Raw genomic sequence first — 27605 nt, 5'->3', positions numbered from 1 at the left:
GACAGCCACTACAGCACCAGCTCCTCAACATAAACTGGTGAGACAGCTTATGAATATCTAACCCATGGCCAAGTTATGTGCTGTCAGCATCATTCAAATGTCCTCTGAGAGCTGAGGCAAAATAGTTTCTACATCCTAGCCGCTGAGTTTAGGACCTGGTACATCGTATGGTCTTACCTGCAAGCAAAAAGCACGTTACTTGCACACTGGGGACACAGCTAACACAGATATTCACACCAAAGAAGGCAGGCACAGCAGCCTAAGAGCCAAGCAGTTCTGAAACATGAGGACAGATGTCTCCCTGCAGGACCATGTCCGCCTCGGACCAGCTCTTACTTACATCAATCTCTCCATCATCAATTTCTCCATCATCTTCTTCTTTCTTCTTCTCCTTGAGAGGGTCCTGGCCATCCTTTTCATCGTCACTTTTACTGCTGGATTTTTTCTCATCTTCATGGGCATCATCTCCTTTCTCCTCTTCCTCATCATCCTCACCAGCAGCTTTCTCACCATCCTCCTCTGCAGCAGCAGCACTTGGTTCCTCAGGAACTTCCTCATCATAGTCCAACTCGTGCTCATCTAGTTCACGGGTGACAGAGGACGCTTCGTCGCCAAGGTCATTTGTCCGGTCTTCCTCCTCTCGTTTGCGAGGCGGAGGGCTCTTCAGCTCCCCGCTCTGCTCATTGTTGTCAGACTCCTGAGACTTGGTTTCGCTCAAGCGATCTTCTTCATCCGAGTGGTTCTCCTCTTCACCGTGACTCAGTCGTCCCCTGGCTGCCTCCTCCTCCTCCTCCTCCTCTCCCAGGACGCTGCCTTGCCCACCGTCTCCATCAAGGTCCCGGTCTGAACCGCTCTCCTTCAGGACTTCATCATCGGAAAGCTGCTGGTCCTCTTCGTCGGGAGAGCAGGGGTTTCGCTCAGGGCTGTCGGAAACGTCCATCAGTACCCAGTAGTCTGCAGAGGGTAGAAAACAACACTTGTTATGGGGAAACAAGCTGGGAAATCAAGAAAGGCTCACCTTGCTGAACTTGTACTCTTGTGCTTTACCCCCTGAAAGAGGAAAGGTTGCTTGAATTCATGAACAGGGTTTATCATAGTACCTTCAAGAAGGAAACAGAGTTTAAACTGCACATAAAAAATTGATTCCAATACTGTCCCAGACTAGATAAGAATGTGCCACCCTTCACGCACAACGAGGGAGCGTGAGGTCGGGATTTCATCTACAAGCTCTACCAGGTGAGGCTGCACGAGCGCTCCCACCAAACCACCACCAGAAATCCCAAGGTTGTCTCCTCTCCCCAGGCACGATCCACAGCAGCATTTCTTCTGTGAGCAGGATAACGAGCCTCCAAACGCAGGGCCAGGTTTTCAGGTGTATTTTGAACTATAAGCACATGGCACCGCAAATTGCACAGACTCCCGAAGAGGGACAGGAACACAACTTACAGTGATGCTGGAAAAACAGCCTGTTATTTACAGCACTCATCAGACTGCTCCAGGAATAGACACAAAAGCAAGGACAGTATGCAGTCATGAAAACTCCTGGATTTTTAATCAGGTTTAATTTAGGCAGCACATGTATTGCCATCTAATTGCCACCTGCTTTATACAGCAAAGATTCAAAATTCCTTCAAAGAAGCAGATGATAATTGTCTACATCATGCACTGTGCTAGAAGGTCAGTAGGAACATGTGCTGGTATGAATAAGTTAAAAATTAGATGTCTGCTTAGAATGAGCATAATAAATTCAACAGAAAGGGGAAAAGAAAAAAAAAAAGCACCCATACATCTATTTATTTTACACCAGAAAAAAACCCCCGTGAATGACAGTAGGACTGTCTGACGCAAGGAAGTACCTGAGCTGTCTCTTACTAGGACGATTACTGGCTCACATCGAGACAAAAGCTCTTGGTGATTAAAAACTCTAACCCTCCAGCCGTGGCCTCTTGCTGTAGCATGTCCTTAGCCTTATAAACAAAGATGGGACTCCTTCCTCACCCCGCTCAGCAATAACCAACGGTGCATAGAAGAGCCCAAGCTGAGAAAGGTGCCTCGGCAGGTTTTCCAGCACCAGCCAATGCTCAGAGAGATAAAAAGAGCCACAGTAGTTCTCTGGTTGTATTAATACCAGTGGAACAGTTCAGAGGCATCAGGATCCCCCTTTCCAGGGGACTAAATTCACCATTTCAATGTGTCACCTCCTCCTCCATCCCAAAGGTCTGTACGGGAACGGGCCTGGGCAGCCATCACACAGAAATGAAAAGCTAAAGACAAACCCAAGGCTTCCAGAAGCATATTTAGGGCTAAAGAAAAGCCACGAGGTTACAAATCAACAGGACTTCTTCATCTGAATACGTATCATGTTTGACTTTGGCTGCTCCCAGCTACAACCTCTCTGCAAGCATATTTCCTGCTGGTGCAACAACAACATGGCATAAATCACGAGATTTTTACCTGTTATATTTAAGAATCGTAGAATAGTTCGGGTTGAAGGGCTCTTCCCAGCTCCCCCAGTGCCCCCCCTGCCATGAGCAGGGACATCTGCACCAGCTCAGGTTGCTCAGAGCCCCGTCCAGCCTGGCCTGGGATGTCTCCAGGGATGGTTCAGCCACCACCTCTCTGGCCAACCTGGGCCAGGCTCTCACCACCCTCAGGGGCAACAATTTCTTCCTCATGTCTGGCCTGAATCTCCCTCCTTTAGTTTAAAACCATCAACCCTTGTCCTGTCCCAACAGGCCCTTCTAAAAAGTCTGTCCCCAAGTGTCTGTGACCCTTGGAGCAGAAATGCTACAGATACAGGACTCTGGTAGCTCCTTTAAACACATCCAGCAATCCAGTCTGAAATAAAAGTTATTACCAGTAGGCAGGTCTGTGCTACTTAACCTTTCCCTGACCCAGCCCATCACTGTTCTCCGCTGGGCTCCTCCGACTGGTTCTGCATCATAAAGCTTCTCACCTGCCATCAAAGAGCAAGACCAGACAGGGGCAGACACCCCAAGCCATAGCACCCAGCCACGTGCTGGCAACGCCACCCAAGCAAATCTGAGCCTTGGCAGCATCCAAACCCCTAGATATGTTGGAAATGAGAGAATTAGAGATCTCGGTGCTGAAATTCAGCAGGAGGGGAAGCGCGGGGAACGTGTAGCATCTCTTCTATGTGTGCCTGGAAATCAGGAAGGCACAAGAACTTGGTTACTTGTGCTACTCATCTCCTTCTTCATCAGCTTTCCAGGATCGGGGCTGTTTTATTTATTTCTTGTACACTGCCAGATGAACCATCATCACTGAGATAACATCTCTTGCCTAGTGAAGATATTATTAGCTGAGGTTTGCAGCAAACTCTCATGAGGAAAGTCACACTCAAGAAAATGGTGTTCATTATACTACTAGAGGTCTCTAGAGAAGGACATGAAAAATAAAATAAAATGAAATACACTCCCAGAAGTGGTACAAGTCTATGTCAGCACCTAACACCTGTGCTTTACTTCAAGTCTTCTAAGATATTTGTTAATTGATCTAAACATTCGACAGGGCCCCAAGCAGCAGAAGAGTCACATTTTGAGCTCCTGAATGGCTACTCTTGTTTTTCTGCACGTTTGAAGAAGCTGGTTCTTGCTCACAACCCAAATTGTGATTCTACTGAAAAGTTAAAAGCCAAATTAAAATACAGCAATCACCTCCTGGTGATAGCGGCTCTGGGCAGTTCTGTATGTAATTCTGCATGTAATTTGAAACAAATCATATTCTTACTGAGCCTATAAAGGTTGATGCTGAGTTCATGAATGCTTGCACAAATTGTTACTGGCTTTATGAGCAATTTTACAGCAGCAATTTTAATTGTCTTAAGTGTCAGAGAAGTTACACTTTGCATGCACATAGAACAACTTGGCACATTAGCTCTGAAGGGTCAGACTCCAGAGGCAGCAGAAACAGAAGAGCTGTCAAGTGCAGATGTAGTCAGGAAATTTGTTTCCCGATTTCTTGCAAATAAGCAGCAAAGAAAAAATGTTTGAGTGAACTCAGTGCCCCCCTGTATTCGACACCAAGACCTTCCGAGGGATGGGAAAATGAGGATGAATCATTCTCAGCACCAGCTGAGGTGATAAGTGTAAAACATTCACCTCCGCTGGCAGCTATTAAAGCTGTTATAAAACTCCAGCGCATCCCTCAGTTACAATAATTTCCTATTAATTTCCATGAGCAGCAATGATAAGAAACACAATAAATGACAGGCCAAGTGAAAAAAAAAAAAATCCAGGCAGTCTGGTTTTGGTGCGTATTTCCCTGGATTGAAGAAACAGCAAGTTTTGGTGACAGGCCCCACGGCCTCCCCGGTGCCTCCACCTGCTCAGGCAGTGAAACAACATACAGAAAACACATATAGCTCCTATATACACCACATTATTTCAGCAAGAGCCACAGTTCAGCCAGTCTCCAAGGGCTGTTGCTCCAAGTTCACCAGCAGAGGAGAAAAAATATCCCCAAACCAATGATTTTGGTTCAATCTTATGTGCAACAGCATGTGTAGAATGGCAAAACCAGCTTTTGGGCGACAGCAACGTCGCAGAAGCACCATCTGACATGGGAAAAAGCCTGTCCCCCAGCTAGGTGGAATTGCTTATAGTCACTCGTTTGTAGAAAAAAATAGAAATAATTGAATATTATGTAAGGCAAGAGTACCAAAGTAAGATTTTTGTGAAGTGCTGGAGTGCTCGTTACAGCCACTCAAACTTCCTTTCAAGCTCCAATTGATTTATTCTTTGCAGAGCAGCAAATATAACTCCGGTTTAAAGTGCAAGTCTCAGAATAATCGCAAATCAGTTTATTAAAGATCTATGGAATCTTGCAAGGTTGGTTTGTTTTGTTTTGCTGGGGGGGGGGTGGGGGCGGGCGCTGGATTTTTATTTGTTTGGGTTTTTCGCTTTCCACTCTCCTTGAGTTACACAAACAGGCAAATACTAGAAAAATCTAAGAAAAATTACATGGAAATATTTCAAATTGAGCAATACTGACGTAAGTGGTAGAGCAGAAATCCACAGGTTTCATCCCTCATCATAAGCTTGGAATTATTGTGCCTTAAAACCAAGCCAGTTTCCTACTGTCTTCAAACCCGATTATAAAAGCCAAAAATTAACTTCTACCCTACAGATAAGATTGTTTGACTTTTAGCTTAGGATGATGGGGCAAGAACCAGGTATATAATAATACTTCTCATTTAGCAGCGTTTTATCTTTAGAGGTGTCTTTAAAATTACAGGCAGCTCAGGCAAAGCCAACTTTGGTCAGAGCTCGCAACCCCTTCTGTTACAAAACTGACTTCATTTGCTCAAAGTGTGTTGAATTTTCATCTTCTGCGTGTCTGAAGCGGGTTCGGAACAGGTCGCTAAGCCTTTCAGATGAGACTTAGAGAACCCTCACTTTGCCAGGCTGAACCAGCTGGTACAGCCTTTCCGTCGAGAGGCCTTGGAAAAAATGCAATAACAGGGTGCACTTGCAGCCAAAAATGTGGTTTTTAGTGTCTCTAGAAGCACCTGTGCATGGCCCATTGAGCTGAACACCCCTGAAAAGCATTTCATATATCCTTAATAAGAAATTGAGCATTTGGCAGCTTAACTTCCCAGCTGTCCCCCGTGCAGTGAGCACAGGCCACCCTCCCAGAGGTGAGCCAGATGGTACCTGCTGTCCCCACAGAAAACACTCGGGTCAAGCAAGATTTTTTGCTCCGGCTGCTCCTTTTGAGTCCTCATGTCCCCAGACAGTCCCTGTTGGCTCACAGTGTTCCTGCCAGTGCTGCAGGACAGCAGGATTTGAGACAATATTAGACAATATTGGACCTTGGGAACAATTTCTTCCCAGAAAGGGCTGTCGGGCACTGGAACAGGCTGCCCAGGGCAGTGCTGGAGTCACCATCCCTGGAGGGGTTGAACAGACGGAGAGGAGGTTCTCAGGGACATGGGGCAGTGCCAGGGCTGGGTTAATGGTTGGACTCGATGATCTTAAGGGTCTCTTCCAACCAAAATTATCTTATGACTTGGATACAATAATAAAGTGGCGTATCTTGTTCTCTGTTCCCATTTAAGCCTCAGAGCCTTACTAGAAAGCATTTAAAATGACACAGCTCCCCCCAGCTCACACACAGGTAAAAAGGCACTGCACCTCTAGCAGCTGTCAGGGAAATTTAAATTCATCTGCTTCAGCCACATTATATTTTTTCCAAAGCAGCCTTGACACAGTACTACAGGGAGTAAGAAAAAAGCCCTTTGCTATGCAAGTTGCTTTCTAAAACTCAGCTTCAATATTGGCAGGTGACCCCAGGGTATGCTTTAAATAATATTTTCAACCTTACACTTTTGTGAGGTGATTTGCCCAAGGCAAGAGACAGATGAGTCAGAGCACTGGAATTCTTAGCAGCAGGTCTGTTTTCAAGAAGAAGCCCAACTTCTACCCTCTGTTAAATTTGCAGCATCAAAAGGTACAAAACTAGAAGGAAGAAATTTTTCTAGTTTTAGTCTGTGGTCATCTCGGACAAGAGGGCAGAGCAGCGTTTCACAGATGCTGATTCTTGATCTGTGGCTCTCGACAGCGCCTGTTGCTGCCAGGAGGCTCAAATCTGTTCCTTGTTGCTCTGCGCTGTACTGTTTTCAATTAGAATTCAGGTTAAGTTTGAGCAGCATCTTTAATTAAGCCAAAAAAGTTAAGTTTTGTGTACAACTGACTTGCTGCTGCAGGTAGTGTCTTGGCAGCAGATGAGCTGGAACTAGTCTGGAAAGGACTAGCTCAGGATGGCGGCTTAATCTAACTCACTGCAGGATCTACAGGATAAGCTGTGAGTTAAGATGGGATTTGAAACAGCCACTGAGGAAAAAAATACTCCTGTTAAGCATTATTTCCATTCATTAAATTCCTCCCTCCACAGCTGAACCTCTATATGGTGTCACAAAAAGTTTTTTCTGAGTGAACAAGGAAAACACTTCGGATACAGTATGGGGAACGACAGCTTGAACTGTTCCAGCACCTCTGGTAGCAGGAAGGCACCAAGTACCCAATAGAAAAGAGGAGCTTCAATCTTGAAGTGCTACAAATTGTCAGTCAGATGGCAAGAACCAAACTCAAACCCAACTTGTGTAGCCCCAGCAGAGACCTCAGAGCTTCTGGGTGTCCATGGGACAGAGCACAGGGCAGAGGCCAAGGAAGGAAGCTCAGAACATCTGTTTTTCAGGCAGAAATCTTTGAGATAGCAGAAAGTGTTTTTTCTCCTTTCTAACAGCCAAACAGCTTTATGCAAAATCAAAGCATTTCCATTAGAGACACAAACACCATGGGTTAATGCAGAACAGAAAAGTTCTGGAACATGAGTACGGGTGAAGACAAACAACAGGTGAGTTCAGGAGAATGAATGGAAAATAGTGGTGACAGGACAGGTGAGAAGAGAAACAAACCACAAAAAGATTTGGGGAAAAAGAACTGGAAAACAGAAGTAATAGACAGGAACCACAATGCGGAAAAAACATGGAACAGTTGTGACAATAGGTGAAGGAAATAAAACGCCTTTTGATCCAGGAAAGGAGCATCATGTAAAACCGAAAAGACGTGTAGAAAAAAAGCAAAGCCCCTAGTCCTTTACTTTGAATGAAACTATGGCTGTTAACAGAGTTAATTAACTAAATACAGACTTATCTGCCATCCTCAGAGAAGCACTGACTTTGAAAACGCACAGCAAACTTCAATTACCAGGCAGCTGTCAGGGAAGCTTTTAGCACAGAAAACTGAGCCGCCTTTCAGTGTTAATTGAAGAGAATTGCTCGGTGACAGCCACTTCCAGCCAGCTGAGTTTTAAAGAAGAGCTCAGAGAGCTCTGATCCAGAACGTTCACACCAAGCAGATACGCTGGCGCTACTCATTGCTTTCTGTCAGGCAAACTCTGGAGTCGAAACTTGAAGAGAAACAGCGCTGTAATCAGCTGGAGTTTGTTTTCATAGTGCACCTGATTTTCCTACTGCTGGAGCACACACAGCTCTTCCTGCAGCTCTCTGCTGGCAAATGCTAATTTGAAATTATTGGCACCTCGGTCCCATGACAGAAAACAAGACCAATTGTCCCTGTATTCTGTAGAATTCATGAATAATCACTATCAAGAGTCTAATTTTGCTCAGAACATTGGATCAGATGTCTTGCAAGGAGTTGTCTTGATTACACCACAGCTTTTTTCTTTAATCTAGGCCAACCTTAGGAAGGCCAGGAGAAAGAACTCACACCTTGCAGGTGCTGCTCTTGCTACGGCCAAAGCAACTATGAGCAGTTGCTTCAGCAAAGCTGAGCTACCGATGACAGCAAAAGAAAATATTCTTGACGTGGATGTCAAAAGGGCAGCTCTGAGGAGAAACAACCCCGCTGAGACAATTCACGGAGGGAACTCAAACCATCTGCGCTGGACAGGCCAACACAAACCAGTGTTATGTGGGTGACGCACCCACCCATGTCAGGATGGACTGCCCCACAGGATGTTCTCATTGCCCATCGCAGGATGGATCCCCCCCATGCAGCCAGTGCCACTGTGGGTTCCTGTCCGCCCCCCCAGCTCCCTTACCTCCCAGGGCCTCCTGCCAGGCTGAGCTGCTGCTGCTGGGCCCCCCAGGCCGAGGCTGCTGGGGCTCTCCCTGTTCCCACCTGCCTGGGGAGGGAGGATGGTCAGAGCCACCTGCAGCCCTGGGGTCCAACCACCCCCTGTGTTGCCCCCCCCACTGAAATTACCCCCTTCTATAACACCACCCGAAACTCGAGCTCCCGTCCAAGCTGGTGCTGCCTCCTCCCTTCCCTTCTGCCCCATCTAACTGGGGCTGCGCCCCCCGCCCCAAAGTAAGGCTGCACTCCCACCAAACCCCTCCCCAAATACCCCTGCAAACTAAGGACTCCCCACCGCTAGCACCCCCGGTCCCCATCCTATCCCCTTCCCGGTGCTGCCCCCCCCAGCCCCCCGCTCCAAACCGGGGCTCCCCCCCCACATCGCCTCCAACTGGCGCTTCCCTCCCCAGACCCCCCTTCCCAAACCGCTCCATCCATTCCCAGCGAGAGCCGCCCCTCCCTTCCCACTCCCCACCCCGGGGGTCTCCCCGCTCCCCAGCACCTCCCGCCGGGGTCGCCCCCACCTGATACCGCCTCCCCCCGGCCGCGGCCGCCCCCCCCGGTTCCGCCGGCGCCCAGGCCCGCCCCCCCTCCCCGGCGCTAGGCCGCAGCCGGTGCCCGCCGAGCGCGGCCGTGCGGGCAGCAGCTCACCTGGGCGGACGGGCGCGGCGGGCCGGGCTGGGGCGGCGGGCGGAGCGGGGCGGGCCGGGGGGAGACGCGGGTCGGGGACGAAGCGGCGGCGGCGGCGGCGCGGGACGGAGCCTTCACTCGCGGCGGCGCAGGGCGGCCATGGCGTGACGTCATCCAGGCGCGACGGCACTCACGCCAGGGGGCGGGACGGGCGCGCTCCTCTCGCCGCTCCCTTTCCCGAGCGCGCGCGCGAACGCGCGCCGTCGCCCCGGCCGCGCCTTAAAGGGGACGCGCGTCCGCTGGGGAGGGGCTGTGGGCAGATGTGCCGGGTACACACAGATGTGTGCACGGACATGGCGGGGCACAGAGAATCATACAATCGTTTTGGTCGGGAGAGGCCCTCAAGGTGATTGAGTCCAACCATAACCCACCCCTGGCACTGCCCCATGTCCCTGAGAACCTCATGTCCGTCTGTCCAGCCCCTCCAGGGATGGCGACTCCAGCACTGCCCTGGGCAGCCTGTTCCAATGCCCCACAGCCCTTTGGGGAAGAAATTGTTCTCAATATCCCATCTAAACCTCTGCTCGTGCAACTTGAGGCTGTTTCGTCTCATCCTATTGCTTATTACTTGAGAGAAGAGACCACCACCCTGCATGCTCCAAGCTCCTTTCAGGCAGGTCAGAGATCAGAAGGTCTCCCCTCAGCTCCTGTTCTCCAGCTGAACCCCCAGCTCCCTCAGCCGCTCCCATCACACTTGTGCTCCAGCCCCTCACCAGCTCCGTTCCCGTCTCTCAACTTGCTCCAGCACCTCAAGGGTTTTCTTGTCCTGAGGGGCCCAAAACTGACCCCAGGATTCGGGGTGCAGCCTCATGTGTGTGCAACGCAAGGAGGGGTGCATGGGGCATGCACACAGGGGGTGCACACACAATGTACACATGAGGAGGGGTGCACACATGAGGGGACATGCGCAGGTACGCATATACACACGTGTGGAGGTGCACAGATGTGCAGGTGGACATGTTCAGTCCAAGGGCTCCTTGCGCTGTTCTGGTCTCCAACCTGGGGCCAAATTCAGCCCCGGGAGGCACAGGGAGATGTCCCAGAGGTGTGAAACTCCCAGGAGGCTGCTCACTGGGAGAGGGGTCACTGGGAGTGGCCCGGAGGAGCAGATGCTGGTGGGTTTGGGCTGGAGGATGCTCCCTTGGGACAGCCCCAGGGATGCTCCTTCATCACCCGGGGTGGCCCCGCCCCCTGCATTGACCACACCCTCTGTGCCAGCAGCGGATTGGCTCAGGCAGGAGGGGTGGGGCTGGGGGGGCGGAGTCTTTGCACGACAATTATATAAGGTGGGGTGGGAATAACTGAGTGAGGAGGTCTTGGTGGTTTGGTAGAGGTGAGTGGGGATGATTGATTGATTGATTGATTGATTGATTGATTGATTGATTGATTGATTGATGATTGATGAGATCCCCGGTAGACTCCTGGCTGGAGGTGTCCCTGCAACAAGGTTGGGGTTGTCCCCATAGGCACTCCTGGCATCCCAAAGCCTTTGTTGCCCACCCCATAAGGCTGGGGTGGGGGTGCAGCCCTGTGTCTCACCTTTGCTCCAGCGCTGACTCAGTTGCACAAGGGCCGTGCTGGCAGCAGACTCTGCTCAGGCGGCCACCACCGCCCCGGCCAAAGGGCAGGCACGGTGCCTGTGTAAAGGCAGTGGTGCTGGGGTTCTGGCTCAGTGCTGTGCTGAGCTGAGGGTGGGACAGGTTTTCCTGGAGAGACCCCACTGCCGAGGGCTGAATCCTTCCTCCCTGGCAGGCTGGACCGTGCTCCTTGCAGAGATGGATTACGCCAAGTCCCTGAGCCTGCGCCTGGCTGCCCCTGTCTCCAAGTAAGTGCTGGGAAGCCACTGTCCCCGGGGTGGGGGACATGGGAGCCCTGCCTGCTTTGTCACCTCTTGGCTCCCTGGGTGGATGCGCTGAGTTTTGGAGGGGGGTCTGGCACTGCCTGGGGCTGGCGGTGGGTCTCAGGACACCCCAATCCCTCCATCCCCCCCAGATGTGTCTCGGCAAGCGCCTCCATGACCCAGCAACTGCTGTCGAGCCCGGCCCCGCGGCCCCGACCCTACCGCGTCTGCAACTGGGACCGCAGCCTGCGCAAGGGCATCATGGCACACAGCCTCGACGACCTGCTGCGCCAGGTGAGCTGGGGGCTGTCTGTCTGTTTGTCTGCTGCAGGACTGTCTGTCCGCCCAGGGTGGTGGGCTGGCTGTCCCCCAGCCCCGCTCACCCCCAGCACCTTGGCAGGCTCAGAGCGCACTGCTGGCCCCGGGTCCCGTCTCGCTGGTGCTGGATGAGGATGGCACTGCGGTGGAGACAGAGGCTTTTTTCCGGACGCTGGAGGAGGGGACGGTACTGATGGCCCTGAGCAAGGGGCAGAGCTGGGCTGCCTCCAAGGTGGGTGCACGCCTGGTGGGGCAGAGCCTGGTTTGTTCCATCTGCATCCCATGCTGGCATCATGCATGTTGGGGTTCTTCAGCATGGAGAAGAGAAGGCTCGGGGGAGACCTTATTGTGGCCTTTCTGTACTTAAAAGGGGCCGATAAGAAAGAAGGGGACAGAATTTTCAGCAGGGCCTGTTGGGACAGGACAAGGGTTGATAGCTTTAAACTAAAGGAGGGGAGATTCAGGCCGGACATGAGGAAGAAACTGTTGCCCCTGAGGGTGGTGAGAGCCTGGCCCAGGTTGGCCAGAGAGGTGGTGGCTGAACCATCCCTGGAGACATCCCAGGCCAGGCTGGATGGGGCTCTGAGCAACCTGAGCTGGTGCAGATGTCCCTGCTCATGGCAGGGGGGGCACTGGGGGAGCTGGGAAGGGCCCTTCAACACAAACCATTCTGTGATTCTATGATCAGTGATGCAGGGCTGGGTGGTACCCGGGATGCTGGGTGGTACCCGGGATGCTGGATGAGGTGGGTAACCCTGGTCCTACACCTCCCTAGACACCCGGGTACCAGCTCAGCCTGTCCCGCAAGCCCCCTCGCAGGATTGATGTTGCCTGCGTCACCTTCGACCTCTATAAGACCAACCCGCGGGACCTGGGCTGCCTCAATGTCAAAGCCACACTCTACGGCACCTACAGCATGTCCTATGACTTGCGCTGCTATGGGGCCAAGCGGCTGATGAAGTGAGTGCTGGGGGACTGGAGATGGCTTGGGGGTGGCGATGCTGCAGTGGGCGACAAGACCTGCTCTGTGGGGTGCAAGGAGAGCTGCTCACCCCCTTCCTCCCTGCCCAGGGAAGCCCTGCGCTGGACACTCTTCACCATGCAGGCCACCGGCCACGTCCTGCTCGGCACCTCCTGCTACATGCAGCAGCTCCTGGACGCTACGGAGGAGCCGAAGGAGGCAGAGAGCAACCCGGCGCTGCAGAGTCCCCTGCCCTGCAGCCTGCCCCCTGTGCCCCGCAGGAAGACGCTGCAGTGAGGGTCGGGTGGCCTGTCACCACTTCTCTGTCACTGTCCCCATCCTTGGGGGTCCCAGCACCCCGCTAGGTCAATGCCTGGGGGGAGGGTGCTGTGGTGCCTGACACAGCCTCTCCTTGGCCAGCTGTCCTCTGTAATATCTATTATTCTGTAAATATATTTATTTAAGTAAAGCTCCTGTGCCCCCAGCTGTGGCTCGTCTCTTTTCTGCCACATTGGGGAGGTTTTGGGGGTGGGGGGAGGAGGCTCAGCCACTTGCCCTGCCTGGCACAGTGGGGCTGTGGTGCAAGAATCTGCAAGGAGGGGACCTGTTGCAAGCACTCCCCAAAGGAGCTGTGGCTTTTGCCCTCCTCCCTGTCACCCATGTCCCACCTGGCAGGCAGGGCCTGGCCCCCACCCCCCTGGCATGGAGTTGAGTTGGCATGTGCCAAGCCATGAGGAGGGGATGGTGCAGAGGGGCTCCCTCACCCCAAACCCTGGGGCAGTTGGCACAAAATCTGTTCTTGCTCTGATGACAGATGTCCCTGACCCTGCCATTAGCACCCAAAGGACTGGCAGGGAGCCTTGAGAGGGGGGGTGGTTTAGCCCCTTATGTCCCCAGCCCTGTGCACAGGGACCTGCTGCACCCCCCAGCCTTGCACAACCCCACGGGGGATCAAACCCTCCTGCAGCGCCAGGGATACCAGAGTGGGAAACAAAACACAGCCTGGGGTGACACTGGGTTATAGCGACCTGGCAACTAGGGGGCAGCTGTCCCCAAGTGGGAAATGGGGGGCTCAGATGGTCCTTGAAATGTAAACCAGGGTGGGGAGGGGAGAAGTCAGTGCTATACTGGGAAGCACTGGGATGAGCTGTGGGGAGGGGAGAGAAGCTGTGCTTAGGGACATCTCCCTGTGATGCATCACAGGGGACAGGAGCCACACTCACCTGGGGACACCCCACCACAGGGGACAGGAGCCACACTCACCTGGGGACATCTCACCATAGGGCTCTGGGGCTCCAGCACAGGAACAGCCAATGTAGCAGAACCCAGAGCTGGGCTCAGGGCAGCACAGCCCACCTGTGGCTGTGAGGGCTTAATTAGCCTGATAATTAATGAGCTAACAGCCTGCAGCCTGGCTGCATTGCTCTGTGACACCTGGGGTGAGGCGAGTGCCACTGAGGGGACAGGGACACTGTGCTCTGCCCCACCATTGCAGGCTGTCCCGGCCATACACATACCCACCGTCCCTGTCCCCAGCTCGCCGCTCCTGACCCCACGGGGTGACGGTGGCCTCGCCAGCCCCCACAGCATCCCCCCCACAGGCAGGCAGCAGCCCAGCTTTATTAGACATATTTATTTCTGTACACACTTATACACACGCTTCCCAGGGTCGCTCCACCCTCGTTCAGTGCTGTCTCCCCGCAGGCTCTGCTCCACGGTGGGGGGCACCCCTACTTTTCTTGGGGTGCCCAGGGCCGAGCCATGCCGAGCCCCCTCCCCATCCCTGTAGTGTCAACCTGGGGGCAGAGCCCCCCCCAGAGCCCCCCAGCCAGGGCAGGGCCACGCACCTTCCCCCTGCCTCAGTTTCCCTGCGGCATCAACCCCGGTGAGGCTCGGCATGCACTGGGGACTGGGGGGGACCGGCCCCCCCACCAGCACTGTGCTCACATGGGACCCCCAACCCAGGGCAGAATGTGGGGATATTGGAGGGAATTCCAGCCGCTGAAGCCTCCCGGGGGGGATCCTCCATCACCCCAACCCCTGCAAAGGGGGGTGTCAGCCACCGGTTCCCACCCCCCCGGCCCCTGCAGCCCCCCAAGCGGTGGTGGGGGGCAGCGGGGGGGCTTTACTTGACATGCTCGGCGGCGTGGGAGGAGCAGTAATACTTCTTGTGGGCAATGAAGGTGGAGAGGCTGCTGAACTTGATGTTGCAGAGGCGACAGTACCTGTGGTTGCCGTTGGGCACGGGGCTGGTCACAGCCTTGGCCGGGGGGGTCTGCACCCCCCTGTCCGTGTAGGTGGGGGGGGTGGGGGGCTTGCGGGCGCCTTCCCGCGGTCCCTCGGGGGCTCCGGGCGAAGCGGGGGGCTGTGGCGATGCGGGGGGCCGGGGGCTGCCGCCGCCATCCCGCCCCTCCTTGCTGTTGAAGCTGTCCCGGCGGAGCGGGGGGGCGGGCGGGCGGGGGGGTGACGTGGCGGGGAGCGGGGGTTCGGGCGTCCTGCCAGCACCGGGCACCGGGGTTTCAGGGACACCCTGCCCGGCCACCGCCGGCTTGGCTATGAAGAGCCCGTGGGCGTTACGGAAGTGCTCGAGGAGGTCGCCCTTGATGGCCCCGTTGAGGGGACAGTAGGGACAAGCGGAGAGAGGTCCCTTGGTCCCCATGGGCGACAGGGGACCTTTGGGGTGACGCTGCAGTGAGTCCGCACTGGGGTAGGGGACGCCGGGGCTCCCCGCCGGAGCCACCCTCACCCGCATGCCTTCGGGGTCCCCCTCGCCGGGGCTGTGCCGGTCCTTGAGGGGGGCGGCCATGGCCCCCTTCATCTTCTGGAGGTGCTCGAGGGTGCGGGGCTGCAGGGGGGTGGCCGGGCACTGGTACTTCTTGTGGGCCAGGTAGGAGTCGAGGCTATGGAAGCTGATGCGGCAGGCGGTGCACTCGTGGTAGTCGGCCAAGGGCAGCAGCGGTGCCGGCGCCAGTTCGCCCTGGCGCCGCGGCTTCTTGCTCAGATCGATGGGACCCTCGGTGTCCGGGCTGGCGTGGGGCGAGGGGGCAGCCCCCGGGGGCTCGGGGGCCGGCAGGGGTTCAGGGGCTGGCGGGGGTTCGGCGGGGCGGTGAGCGGCCCCGTGGATCTCATAGAGCTTACGGCGCTTGCGGGTGCGGAGGGGCTGGGGGAGGAAGGGCACTTTGGGGACAGTGGGGCGGCGGAGAGGGGGGTCGTGGCGGGAGGCACAGTAGAAACGCTTGTGCACCACGTAGGTCTCGTGGCGGCTGAAGCGGATGTTGCACGCCTCGCACAGCGTCTTGCTGGGGTCCTCGTCCCCCTCGTCCCCCGCCGAGCTGCTGGGGCTCTGGCTGTCCTCGCTGCACCGCCCTGACACCCCCTCCACTTCGGGGGACCCCACTTTGCCGCTTCCCTCCTCTGTTTTTACTTCCAGTGGGGCGGTCGGCGGCGTGGCATCCCGGCCAATGTCTCCATCCCCTGCCAGTGTCCCCTGACCGTCACCCGCTGCGGGGGACAGCAGTGTCCCCGGGGTGGGAGCACCCTTGGGTGCCCCGGGCGGGGCTTTGAGCTTGCGCACCCCGGGGGGGCTGTCCTCGGCCAGGTGCCGGCTGGAGCAGTAGAGCCGCTTGTGCACGTAGTAGTTGTTGATGTTGTTGAACGTGATCTCGCACTCGAAGCACGTGGCACCCTTGGGTGCCGGTGAGGTGCCGGCATAGATGGCGGGTGGCACGGCGCCGCCGTGGCCCTGCTTCAGCCGGCTGTGAACCAGCTCCGACATCTTCGCCAGGATCTCGGACGCCTGCGGCACCACCGCAGCTTCATGGCCGAACACGTACTGGGGGAGGAAGACGGTGCCGCCGGCCGTGCCCGTCCCCGGCTCGCTGGGCACCGGGCTGGAGCCCGGCGTGGGGCTGGCGAGCTCAGACTTGACCTTGGCCGAGGACAGGCTGCGGGGGGATGAGGTCCGGGAGCTGGGGCTGCCACCCCGCTCCGTGGGGCCGCCGCTTTTCGGCACCTCTGCCTCGCTGGCCGGGCTGCCGGCGGGCTCCTCCTTGATGCGGACGGCCTCGCCGGATGAGGATGAGGAGGATGATGACGATGATGGTCCTTCCCCGTTCTGCGGCTGGGTGGGTGGCGAGACCTTGCCAGCCCTGGCATTGGGGGGCGAGGCGGGCGGTGCGGGGGGGGCCACGGTGTCGGGGCCAGGCGGTGGGGTGGGCAGGGGCCCGTGCAGCACCACGTGCTGCGGCAGCGCCGGCAGCCCCTCGGGCAGGAACGGCGGCAGGCTGCCCTTCCGCAGGGACGCGTTGTTCGTCTGGTTCAGCCCTGCCGAGGGGAGAGAGGCACCAGCTCACCCCCCTGGCACAGGGACGCTCCCCCCGTCCCCCACCTCCCTCCTCGCCATTTGGGGACGCAGCCCTCGGTGGCAATGCCAGGCTCTGCGTGGGGCGCTGGCACGTGTCCCCGCCATGGGTACCCACCGGGGGTGAGGGGTTTGGCGGCGGGCAGGGCTGGCCCTGGTGAGTACACCTCTCCCTTGGAGCCCGGCTGGCAGATCATGTGGTTGGTGACAAGGTGGCTGTAGAGGATGTCCCTCGTGGTGGAGATGAAGCCGCAGCTGTGGCAGACGCCTGCGGGGAACGTGGGGCTGAGCGGGCAGGACACCACCCGGCAGGGACCCGTGGGGAGTGGGTCCCTGTCCCCAGGCTGTGCTGGAAGGGACAGGGGTGTCCCCATGGGGCCGCTGGGCAGCGCTCACTCACCGTTCAGGGTGTCCGTGTGCACCTTCAGGTGACGCTCGCAGTTGGCTTTCGTGGTGAAGGCGGACAGGCAGATCAGGCAGACGAACGGCCGCTCTCCTGCAGGACAGACAGACAGGCAGACACCTCAGCGCCGAGGGAAGGGGGATGGGGACCACGGAGACAATCCATGGCCTGTGCCAGCCAAGAAGGCACCAGCTGCAGGAAGCAGGATGCTCCTTTTGTCTTTACAGGGCATGGGGGAAGACCTACAAGGGAGCAGCCCCAAACCAGTAACCCAACTGGGGGAGAACCTCATCTAACTGGTCACTGTGCTGCAGTCCCACCGCTTCTCTACCCCTTCACTCTTGGGGTCCCTGCAAGTGGCATGGTGTCCCCAGACTGCAGCGGTGTGCCATGCCACGCCACATTGTGCCATGCCGCGCCGTGTCATACCGCTGTGGCTCCGCATGTGGATCTCCAGGGAGCTGGCGCTGGGGCAGCTCTTCTTGCACTGGGGGAAGGGGCAGATGCGCTCGTTGGGGTACGTCTCCTTAGGCTTCTCCTCCAGGGCAGGCGAGCCGGCGCTCTGCCGGCTGGCGCAGTAGTACATCAGGTGGGCTTGCAGGTTGCGCTCGCTCCGGTACCAGATCCCGCAGTCCTTGCACGGGAAGACGTCCTCTGCAGAGGGGACAAGGATGGGACATATAAATTTCCTCTTGATAGGACAAGAGGAAACAGCCTCAAGTTGTGCCAGGGGAGGTTGAGGTTGGATCTTGGGAACAATTTCTTCCCCAAAGGGCTGTGGGGCATTGGAACAGGCTGCCCAGGGCAGTGGTAGAGTCATCATCCCTGGAGGGGTTGGACAGACGGAGACGAGGTTCTCAGGGATGTGGGGCAGTGCCAGGAGTGGGGAACGGTTGGACTTGATGATCTTGAGAGTCTCTTCCAACCAAGATGATTCTCTGATCCTATGATACATCATTTGCATGACAGGCTGCGGACCCTTGGCATGGTCCCATGGGCTGCACCATGTCCCCCCGACCCCGCCATGCCCCCCGAGGACTCACTGTTGACCACGGCGGTGGCCAGGATGGCAGCCATGCCCGCTTGCTGTGGCAGCAGCTGGATGTCCGAGCGCAGCGCAGCCGGATAGGGCGAGTCGCTGGGCTCCGCTGTCACCACATGGTGGTTGGCGACGGCTGGTGGCTCCGCCACCACGAAGGCACACACGGGCTCATCCTCCCGCAGAGCGCGCGTCGTCCGGCACCACAGGGCTTCATCTGGGGGATGCGGGGCGGCAGTCAGCACGGACCCCCCAGATCCCCATCCTGCATGGCTCTGTGCCCCTTGTCCCTCACTGTCCTTGTCCCCACTGAGCCTGGTGCTTCCTCCCGGCCATGGCTGAGCCCTGAACTGCCTGGAGATGGCGGTGTCTGCCTGCGGCCAGCGCTGCCTGCACCGCCCTGCCTGCACCGCCCTGCCTGCACCCCCTGCCTGCCCGCAGCCTCCCGCTCACTCTCGCACCCATGCTGGCACCCCTGCTTGCAGAAATGCTTGCACAGAGTCATACACCATAGTGGGCAGTAACACTTGCACCAGTGCTTGTGCTGAGTTGTGCAGCGATGCTTGCACCAACACATGCAGTGATGCTTGCACCAACACATGCAGTGATGCTTGCACAGGGTCTTGCACCAATACTGGAGCTAACTTTTGCACTAACGCTTGCACCAATGCTTGCAGTAATGCTCGCACTCTTACACTGTTGCATGCAGTAAGTCTTGCACCAATGCTTGCACTGAGTCACACCATTTTGTACAGTACTGTTGCACCAGTGCTTCTGCTGAGTTGTGCACCAATGCTTGCACCAACACTTGCACCAATGCTTGCAGTAATGCTTACACTGAGTCTTGTACCAATACTTGCACTGAGTTTTACATCACTGCATGCAGTACCGCTCGCACCAACATGTGTGCTGAGTTGTGCACCATGCAGTACCGCTCGCACCAACATGTGTGCTGAGTTGTGCACCAACACTTGCACCAATGCTTGCAGTAATGCTCATACTGAGTCTTGCATCAATGTTTGTGCCAAGTCTTAACACCAATACTTGCAGCAATGCTTGCACAGAGTCTTACACCGCTATGTGCAGTAATGCTCGCGAGGAGTTTTGCCCTGAGGCTCGCACTGGCTCTCGCCCCAGCTGCATGCACTGATGTTTACACTAATGCCTTCAGCAACATCTGCACCAGCTGCTGCCTGCTGGGACCCTCCTTATGTCCACCAGCAGCCAGACAGCTGGGGAGGGCTGGGACAGGGGACAAGCCCCAGGGACAGAGGACAAGTCCCAGGGATGGGGGGACAAGCCCCAAGGATGGGGAACAAGCCCCAGGGATGGCCAGCGAGGGGTCACGGCGGAGCAGCCGCTGCCCCAGGTGTGGGGGGCCCCAGGCAGCAGCTGGGGTGGGCAGCCACCAGCAGCGGGCGGGGGGCTGGATGGGGACAGGGACCCGTCTCTCTGCAGCAGCACCCCTTCCCTCACCCCAGTGCCAGGGCAGCCATGCCCGCCCCCCCAGAGCCCCCAGGCAGCGGTACTGACCCTTCCTGTAGATGACGGCGTTGGCATCGGGCTCTGCGGGCACGAGGGGCAGGCGGGACAACCAGCAGCTCTCATCCTCCAGCACCAGTGTCACGGGGGGGCTCTGCCGAGGACAGGGAGTGGGGGTGAGCACTGCTCCCCAAAACAGGCAGGGGTCAGGGTGGGGGGCTGGTAGCGGGGGGGCCGTGGTACTCCCCGCTCAGCCTGCACCCAGCTCTGCCTTCCTGCATCTCTAATGAATATTAATGAGCAGAAAGAGGTGGTGGTGGGTGGGGGGAAATTAATCTGCCTGATCCTCCGATGGCTGCTGCGGTAACGATATGAAATCTAATTATTCGTCCCAATATTTCTAAACCTTCCGACTCAGCCTGACAGTGGCAGCCGGTTGAGGCCTTATCACCAGCAGGAGCTGAGTGCCGGCAGCGCGATAACCCCCCCACGCGTGTGTGTGTGCTGGCACACGCGTGTGCACATCTCACGGGACTCCCTGCCCCTGCGGAGAGTGGCTGGGAAACGGGGCTGGGGGGGTTTTAGGGCCCCCCCTGCGTGGGACACGGGGACGGGTGCTGCTGGTGGCACGTGGGCTGGGGACCGCGGTGGCCCCGCTGTGTCCCACTCCAGGAGGGAGTGGAGCGTCTCTGCAGGTATGCACTGTGCACAGGGGGACCTGTGGGTATCCCCAAACAGAGGGAGGCCCCTGTGGTGTCCGCGCACCCCACAGCACCCCTGGGTGCTCCCAGCACCCCAGGGCGCCCGCCCCAGCCCCCCTCGGTGGCCCCAGCCCTCGCGTCGAGCCCTTCCTTGTTCTCCCCGAACAAAGAGGTCAGTGTCTCCGCTTTGCACCGGCCCGATAACCATCGGAAACCCAATCTGCTCCACATCCGCCGGGACGGCATTACCGGGGCAGCCCCGCTGCCCCCCACCGTGGGTATCGCCCTAGGCAGCTGGGGGGGACGTGGAGCAGGGATGTGGGGGGACAGCCAGGGGTGAGATGGCACATGGGGCTCCGCTGACCCTTGGCACCCCCGGGCTGGTGCTGCCGGAGGGTTTGCACACCCTCCCGAGCAAGGCTGGTTTTGAGGGAGCCCCATGGGCAAGAAGGCATCTTCCTCCTCCTCCTCCTCCTCCTCTTCCTACTCCTCCATCAGGGCAACGATGGGCACATGCGATGCTCCATGCCACAGTGGCATTAAAGCCACCCAGTGTTCCCAGTTCACACTGGGCTGGGATAATCTCCCGCATGGAGACAGACAGCAGAGAGAGGCAGGATTTAGGGGAGACCCCCTGCACCCCCCGACCACCTCCAGCAACAAAGACGAAGGGACCCGAGGGCGACAGCCCATATCAGGGATGGGGCTGCGATTCCTTCCTCACTTCCCCGAGCAGAGATAGGGAGGGAGGAGAGTGGTGGAGGAGAGCAGGGCTGGGAATCATCAGCTGGGCTCGATAAGGGAGCTGCTGAAATGGGAGCAAAAATATTTAGACAATAAATGAAGTATCAGAAAAAAAGCCGGGCATATCTTTAAGAAATCAATCATCCTGTACCGGGTGTCTGGACACACGGCGCCAACCGGGAGATAGGGAGCCAAACTGGGCAGATAAGGGTTAATCAAGGATTTAATTCGGCAAAGATAAACGGGCCTGAGCTAAAAAAAAATGGAAAAAAAAAAAAAAGAAAAAAGAGCGAGGGACACAGGAGGAGGAGGAGGTGGGGATGGAGCCTGGGCGAGATCCTCCGGCCTCGAAGACCCTGGGCTGGAGCTGCTCGTGTGCAGCTCCAGGGAGATGCTGGAGGAAGGATGCGGCTGGGATGTGAGGATCCAGCACCTAAAACACACCCATGTGCACCCACCCCGACACAGCCACCAGCCCCGGCACCCCCCGCTGCCTCCCCTCCCAACCCAGTGCTTTCCAGGCACAACCAGGATCCCCCGGGAGCAAATCTTGGTTGGGAAACCCAAACCGCATCTCCTCTGTGAGGACGCACATGCCACCGAGCAGCCTGCAGCCACGTGCAGGAGGGGACAAGCGGGGACAGGCAGCGTCCCGTCCCCCTGCCCATGGGGACACTCTGGTCTGGGGGCAGCGTGTGTCAGGGAAACCTCCTGGGCACCCAAACCTAAAGATTCCCAGGGGGTCGGCAAGGCGAATCCCTCCCAAACCAACTCCTCTCTCCAAACAACTTCATTCCTTGGCATTTTCCCCGTCACCATCCCCGGCAGCACTCCTTACCGTGTCACCGTGCCCCGGCGATGCCAGCTCGCTGTGGATGCTGCCCTGGAAGGGTCCCCAGGAGAAACCCTCGGGGAGGCTCCTGCGGCTTCGCACCCGCCGCTCCCCGTCCTGCGCCGCCAGATCCAGCTCATCTGCGGGGAGACGGGCACAGCATCAGCACAATGTCCCCAAACCAGACCCCTGGCTGCCCCAGGTCCCCGGGGATGTGGGCACCCACGTGGAGCCCAGAGCCGCTGGTGGGTGTCCCAGGGCTGCGGTGGGTGGGTGGGATGTGGCCGCTTGCCGGGGGGTCCGGGCACCGCACAGCGGAGCGGAAGGAGCATTTCCCATCCCCGCACCCAAAGTCACAGCAGCTTCAGGGCTTAATGGCTTTGATTATCTGATAAGCCCCTGGTTTAATGGGTTAGATAACATGTTAATACACTATGAAGGCTGCTCTAAAATGTTTTAACTGTGCCTTTGTCTTTCGGAGCGCAGATAAGATGGCAGGTAACCAATACGCAGATGGATGCGCGCTGGCTGCCCCTCGCCGTGCGGTGGGATGGATGCTGCACCCCAAAAAACAAGATGCTCCCCAAGGACAGAGAGCCAAACACCCAGCCAGCAGCCAGGCAGGGTGCCCAGGTCACCCATCTGCAGCTGGGAAGGCTCCTGGCACCCTGGGGTACTCCAGGGCAGAAGGGGGGTTCCCCCATCATCATCCCAGGAAAAAGAGCCCCCCCAAAAGTCACATGCCTGGAGCCTGTGTCCTTTGAGGACGCCGCAGTAGCTGCAGCCGGTGCCCTGGTCTCGTGGGCGGGGAGGAGGCTGCGCACGTTTGAAGGCAAAATTGCTTTCCGAGCTGGGAGCGCGGGGAGGATAAAATGATCCCATGGTTGCGGAGATTGAAATCTGATGTGTTTATTAGCCGGGCTGACATGGGGATCCTCTCGGCGCTGGGGTAAGTTAAGGTGAGCGACTGGAAGCGCTGGGTGCTGAACGCAGGTTGGCGGCACCTGCGATCGCCCGGGTCCCGCTGTCAACCGTGGGTCCCCTCCATCCGCCGAGGAGGACCCTGTGCCACCGGGGATGTGGCTCCGAGCATGTCCTAGGGGAGCAGCCAGTGCCCCTTGGCAAAATCTGCTGGGAGCTGGGCTCGAGAAAAGGTCTGTGAAGGCGTCAAAGGTCCCTGAGATCTTTGGGGTCACCAGGCTGGTCCCCGTGCCACAGCCGGTGTACCGAGATGTGCTCTGCCTGCCAGCCCCTTCCCCTGCCCGCTGCACCTCCTGCCCGCAGCACCTCGGAGCCTTTGACCTCACAGCCCTTGGCGCTGGCACGGAGCTGGAATGCTCTGAAATCTGTCCTGCCCGAGGGGATCCTGGCTCCATTTCCCACTGGGATTTCATCCCCAGCAAAGTGGTTTTGGGGGTGTGCACATCCCCGGCATTCCCCTGCCCCATGTCCCCAGCATCTCCCAGCCTGTGCCCCAGCTCCATCTCGGCGAGGGGAGGAGGAGGAGGGCAGAGAGAGGCCTGGGACCTCTGAGGAACTGATAGGATTTATTCCCTGGCACAAACCGACGCCAAGGACAGGCAGCAGCAGCCCCACGCCCGGCTGGTCCCTCCCGCAAAGGACGTGGCGGGCAGGCAGGGAGCGGAGCCTCCAGGGCAGGATGCGGCCGTCACCGCGGGCTCGGGGCTGAACGGCGCAGTCGGACCCTTGCACGGTGCACATTGCTCCGCGTTTCCAACAACCAGCTCCCGTCTGACTCCCTGCCAGGGTGTCAGGCTCCCTCCAGCCCCTCTATTGTGCTCCCAGCATCCCCACGTCACTGGTCCTCACCAACCCGCAGCTCCAGGGAGGTGACAGCAAACCCCCAAAAGAGCCCCGAGGGTGGAGGCTCCTCTCTGGCTTTGCCACCCCACAGAGCCTGGCTGCTTTTGGGGGATGGAGCCCAACCGCCACCTCTCCCGCTCCATGCCCCCTCCCCCTGCTTTTTGCCCCCCCCTCTTTCCCCCCGTCTCACTGGTAATCAGCGGCGTTTGGGTCAGGAGACCATGTCTCCGAGATAAGAGCGTTCGCCTGACACTTCCCATGTCAGAGCACTTCATCTTCTGTGTATCAATCCCCAGCAGAGAAAACACGCAGGCGCTGATAAAGAGAAAACCGTTCCAGACAGGGGGGACAAAAATAGTGTTGCCGGAGCCGGCCCCACTTCCCGCCAGCGCCCCATGGCCACGGCACCGGCCGGTGGCCCCGTCCCCCAGCGTCACCCCAAAAATGGGGCGGTGCTGAACCCCGGGCAGCGGTGCCGAGCGGTTCTCTGTCTGGATGGGTGTCCCTGGCCCCGACCGGTGACACTGCCGGAGCCCCCGTGGTACCTGGCTGCACCCACACTGATACAGCAAGACAAAAAGAGTGGGAAAAAGGCGATTTTTCAAACTAAGCACGTGGCATTGCTGCGCTTAGCATGGGGGGAACAACGGCGGGAAGGGGCAGCCTGGGAGATGCTGAGCGTTCACACTGGCCGCACTTGAGAGCAAAGCTCAAAGCAATCGAGCTGTGTCCCCACGTGGACACAACAACGCGGCGGGGAGCAATCCCCCTCCCTACGCTCCGACGGCACCGGATTCCGCCGCATCGCCCTGCCTGCACCCTGGGAAAAGCCGGTGCCAGCCCCTGGGGTGCCCCGGTGCCCCCCAGCGAGGAGCAAAGTCCGTGGGTGCAGCCCCCCTCCCCGCGGGATCCCCCCCGGCAGGTGAACACCACGCCGGGTATCTCATCTGGCCATCGGTCCCCGAGCAGGCGGTGCCCCCACCGTTATCACGGGAGGGTTTATCTCCCAGATCATTAACCAAATCGGGCAGGGACCTGGCTGTTTGCTTTGGGTCGCGAAGAAAAGCAGCATGAAGGAAGGAAGGAGGGGAAAAAGCCCCCGGCGAGCTGGGTGCACCTGCTCGGTGTGGCACGGCCTCCAGTGCTGAAACACGGGGTGCCAGTGCTGTTCCCTGCCCCCCAGGACCGACAGCGCCTGCTCGCCCAGCGCTGCACCTCGGTTTATCTCCCCATCAAGAGATTTCAAAGAAATAGGCTGAGCTGTGCCGGAGAGCAAAGATTAATCCTGTCATCACACCACGGCCACGCAGCAGGCGATCAATGGCTGAGAAGGCGCTGCTGGCACACGGGTCCCGGGGGACACGGGGGTCCTGGCTGGGGACACAGGGAGGGACGAAGCCCACGAGGTTGCAAGATGCGGCATCACCGTGCAACACGGCTGCATCATTCTCCGGGATGGGGTGGACGCAAGACCAGGGTGTAATGAAGATGAACTTCTGCAAGAGCCCATCTGCAAGGTGACCCACAGCATCCATATGGCCAGGGAGATAACAGAATCATGGAATCATTTCAGTTGGAAAAGACCCTCAAGATCACCGAGTCCAACCCAACATGGGGCACTACCCCATGTCCCTGAGAACCTCATCTCCGCGTCTATTCAACCCCTCCAGGGATGGTGACTCCAGCACTGCCCTGGGCAGCCTGTTCCAATGCCCCACAGCCCTTTGGGGAAGAAATTGTTCCAAGATCCAACCTCAACCTCCCCTGGCGCAACCTGAGGCCGTTTCCTCTGGTCCTGGCGCTTGTTCCTGGGGAGCAGAGCCCGACCCCCCTGGCTCCAAGCTCCTTTCAGGCAGGTCAGAGATCAGAAGGTCTCCCCTCAGCTCCTGTTCTCCAGCTGAACCCCCAGCTCCCTCAGCCGCTCCCATCACCCTTGTGCTCCAGCCCCTCACCAGCTCCGTTCCCTTCTCTCAACTCGCTCCAGCACCTCAAGGGTTTTCTTGTGAGGGACCCAAAACTGACCCCAGGATTTGAGGTTTGGCCTCCCCAGTGCCCGGTACGGGGGGGTGAGGATGCACCATTGGGAGCTGCACCGAGCCGTGCCGGCCCCTGCAGCACCCACGTTTGCTCCTAGATGCTCTAGAGGTGCAGCTGCATCCACGCATCGACATTTGCTTTCCGTGTGGGAGCAAGCAGGAGGGAAAAGCACATCGGTCCCATCGCAAGCGGCTCCCGCATCCGCACAACTTTAATCAAATGCCAATGACCTGGCTCTGCCCCTCGGTGCAGACCCGGCCCAGAGGTCCCCGCAGTGTTTGCAGCTGCCTGGATACTATCGGGATAAATACCGTTATCGGGGTGTCACAGGACCACATCCCAGCATCAGCTGCACGTTGCTCCTATTAATACAGCGCTTTGTGCCTGGGCCCAGGGGCTGCCAGCCCTGCGGGGGCCACGACGCCGGGTACAGCCCCCGTATGAGCCCTGGTGATGCCGAGTCTGGGGAACCAGGGTGAAATTGCGGTCTCTGCTCCCATCCCAGCACTTGCAGGATGTCCTCATGGCACAGGAACCCCAAGGTGGACGGAGATTGGATCCATCCACCCACCCACCCATTGGTACCCAACCTCCTGTGGCTGTCCTGCTCCCCCTGGGGAAAACCGAACTGGAGAAGCCCTGACACCCCCCGCCCGGCCCCGCCACACGCCCCAGCTGCTGTTTTTAGAAGCGGTGAGTGCACGGCGGCGGAAGGAATAAATCCTGACAACTCAACTAGTGCAATGATGTGATGGCACCGCTCTGATAAGATGGAGGGAGCCGATTGGGAAGAGTCTTAAGCTGCGAACACGCAGCATCTCCACTCTTCACCTCCGCGCACAAAGGGAAATCTCTCCAAAGGGGCTAAGGAGATTATCCCGGCTTTGCCGTCCCGGGTGCTCGAGTAATCAGGGCAGCCTTGGGGACGACAAAGGAGTGAGGAGGGTTTAAATTCCAGCCTTACTGGGCTGTGCCTGCTTGGGCTCAGCCTGGGGTTACTCCAGTCGAGCTGCCGCGGATCGAGGGGGGACAGTTGTGGGAGAGCTGGGCTGCTGCGGTTTTGGGGTGCAGGGGGGCACCCCATCGCCCCGACAGGGCAGGAGCCGAGGGGAGACCTCTGCCTTTATCACTCCTGCCCATCGCTTGCAACTTATTGATTTTTTTTTTTTTTTTACTCCCGACAGAGTACAAAAGCAAATCTTTATCGGGCTGAACCCTGCCCCTGGTTAATGGAGGAGCCGTGACCTACAGAGCAGAGCAGGCACCTCCCGGCACCCAGGGGTGAGGACACCCGGGAGCTGCTGCACCCCAAAAGGGACGGGCACCCCGCTGGCCAGCTGTGCAGCACAGCTGGCAGGCGGCAGCAGCGGGGCAGGCACCGGCTGTGCCACACGTCACCCCGCGATGGCCCGTCCCTGACGGCCCACGTCAGCCACGGTGCCCTGCCCCAGCGGGACGTGTCCCGATAAGCCGCCCCGGGACGTTTGTGTTCAGGGTGTTGCTGTGTCCTGCCGGGATGTGGCCCCGAGGGGTCCCTGTCCCCAGGGGGTCCTTGTCCCAACGGGGTCCCCATCCTGGGAAATAAGTGGGAGCTGTGTCTACGGGGACAGGAATAAACACCAGGAAAAACATCGGCAAGAGCTCAAGGAGGATGGGAAGGAGGAAAACTTTCTAGTTTCCCCAGGGGTGGCTGGACCCCTGTGCCAGGGACCCCCTGTCCCTGCTCTGTCCCCACTCGTGGGGCTGCTGGGAC

The 27605-nt window shown here is 57.9% G+C and overlaps 3 protein-coding genes across 8 annotated transcripts in view; 1 reads left to right on the top strand and 2 right to left on the bottom strand.

Annotated features, from left to right (window-relative positions):
• ZC3H18 (zinc finger CCCH-type containing 18) overlaps window positions 1–9337 on the bottom strand; it is a 48125-nt gene extending 38788 nt beyond the window's left edge. For 4 of the 6 annotated variants that reach the window (XM_065641126.1, XM_065641127.1, XM_065641128.1 and 1 more), the window contains exons 1-2: window positions 8587–8663; window positions 341–954 (exon numbers count right to left, since the gene is read on the bottom strand). In XM_065641126.1, coding sequence (XP_065497198.1) covers window positions 341–940 — 600 coding nt within the window. In that variant the 5' untranslated portion in view covers window positions 941–954; window positions 8587–8663. Of the gene's footprint in view, window positions 1–340; window positions 955–8586; window positions 8671–9272 lie in introns of those variants that run through there. The other 2 variants (XM_065641130.1, XM_065641131.1) reach the window with 1 other exon arrangement.
• Window positions 9338–11032: 1695 nt separating this feature from the next.
• On the top strand, window positions 11033–12832 carry LOC135992136 (lipid transferase CIDEC-like). The gene is made up of 5 exons (XM_065641115.1): window positions 11033–11136; window positions 11304–11445; window positions 11552–11701; window positions 12245–12429; window positions 12541–12832. Exons 1-5 carry the CDS (start codon window positions 11087–11089, stop codon window positions 12725–12727), a joined length of 714 nt encoding a protein of 237 aa, XP_065497187.1. The 5' UTR covers window positions 11033–11086; the 3' UTR covers window positions 12728–12832.
• A 1444-nt stretch (window positions 12833–14276) lies between these two features.
• The window catches only part of ZFPM1 (zinc finger protein, FOG family member 1), a 34067-nt gene continuing 20738 nt past the window's right edge, over window positions 14277–27605 (bottom strand). Inside the window, exons 4-10 of the mRNA XM_065640935.1 lie at window positions 21998–22131; window positions 19766–19868; window positions 18237–18449; window positions 17623–17847; window positions 17191–17286; window positions 16909–17058; window positions 14277–16753 (exon numbers count right to left, since the gene is read on the bottom strand). Coding sequence (XP_065497007.1) covers window positions 14556–16753; window positions 16909–17058; window positions 17191–17286; window positions 17623–17847; window positions 18237–18449; window positions 19766–19868; window positions 21998–22131 — 3119 coding nt within the window. The 3' untranslated portion in view covers window positions 14277–14555. The remainder of the gene's footprint in view (window positions 16754–16908; window positions 17059–17190; window positions 17287–17622; window positions 17848–18236; window positions 18450–19765; window positions 19869–21997; window positions 22132–27605) is intronic.

The sequence above is a fragment of the Caloenas nicobarica genome, chromosome 9, assembly GCF_036013445.1.
Source record: "Caloenas nicobarica isolate bCalNic1 chromosome 9, bCalNic1.hap1, whole genome shotgun sequence".
Lineage (NCBI taxonomy): Eukaryota > Metazoa > Chordata > Aves > Columbiformes > Columbidae > Caloenas > Caloenas nicobarica.
This window is presented reverse-complemented; position numbering and strand designations above follow the sequence as displayed.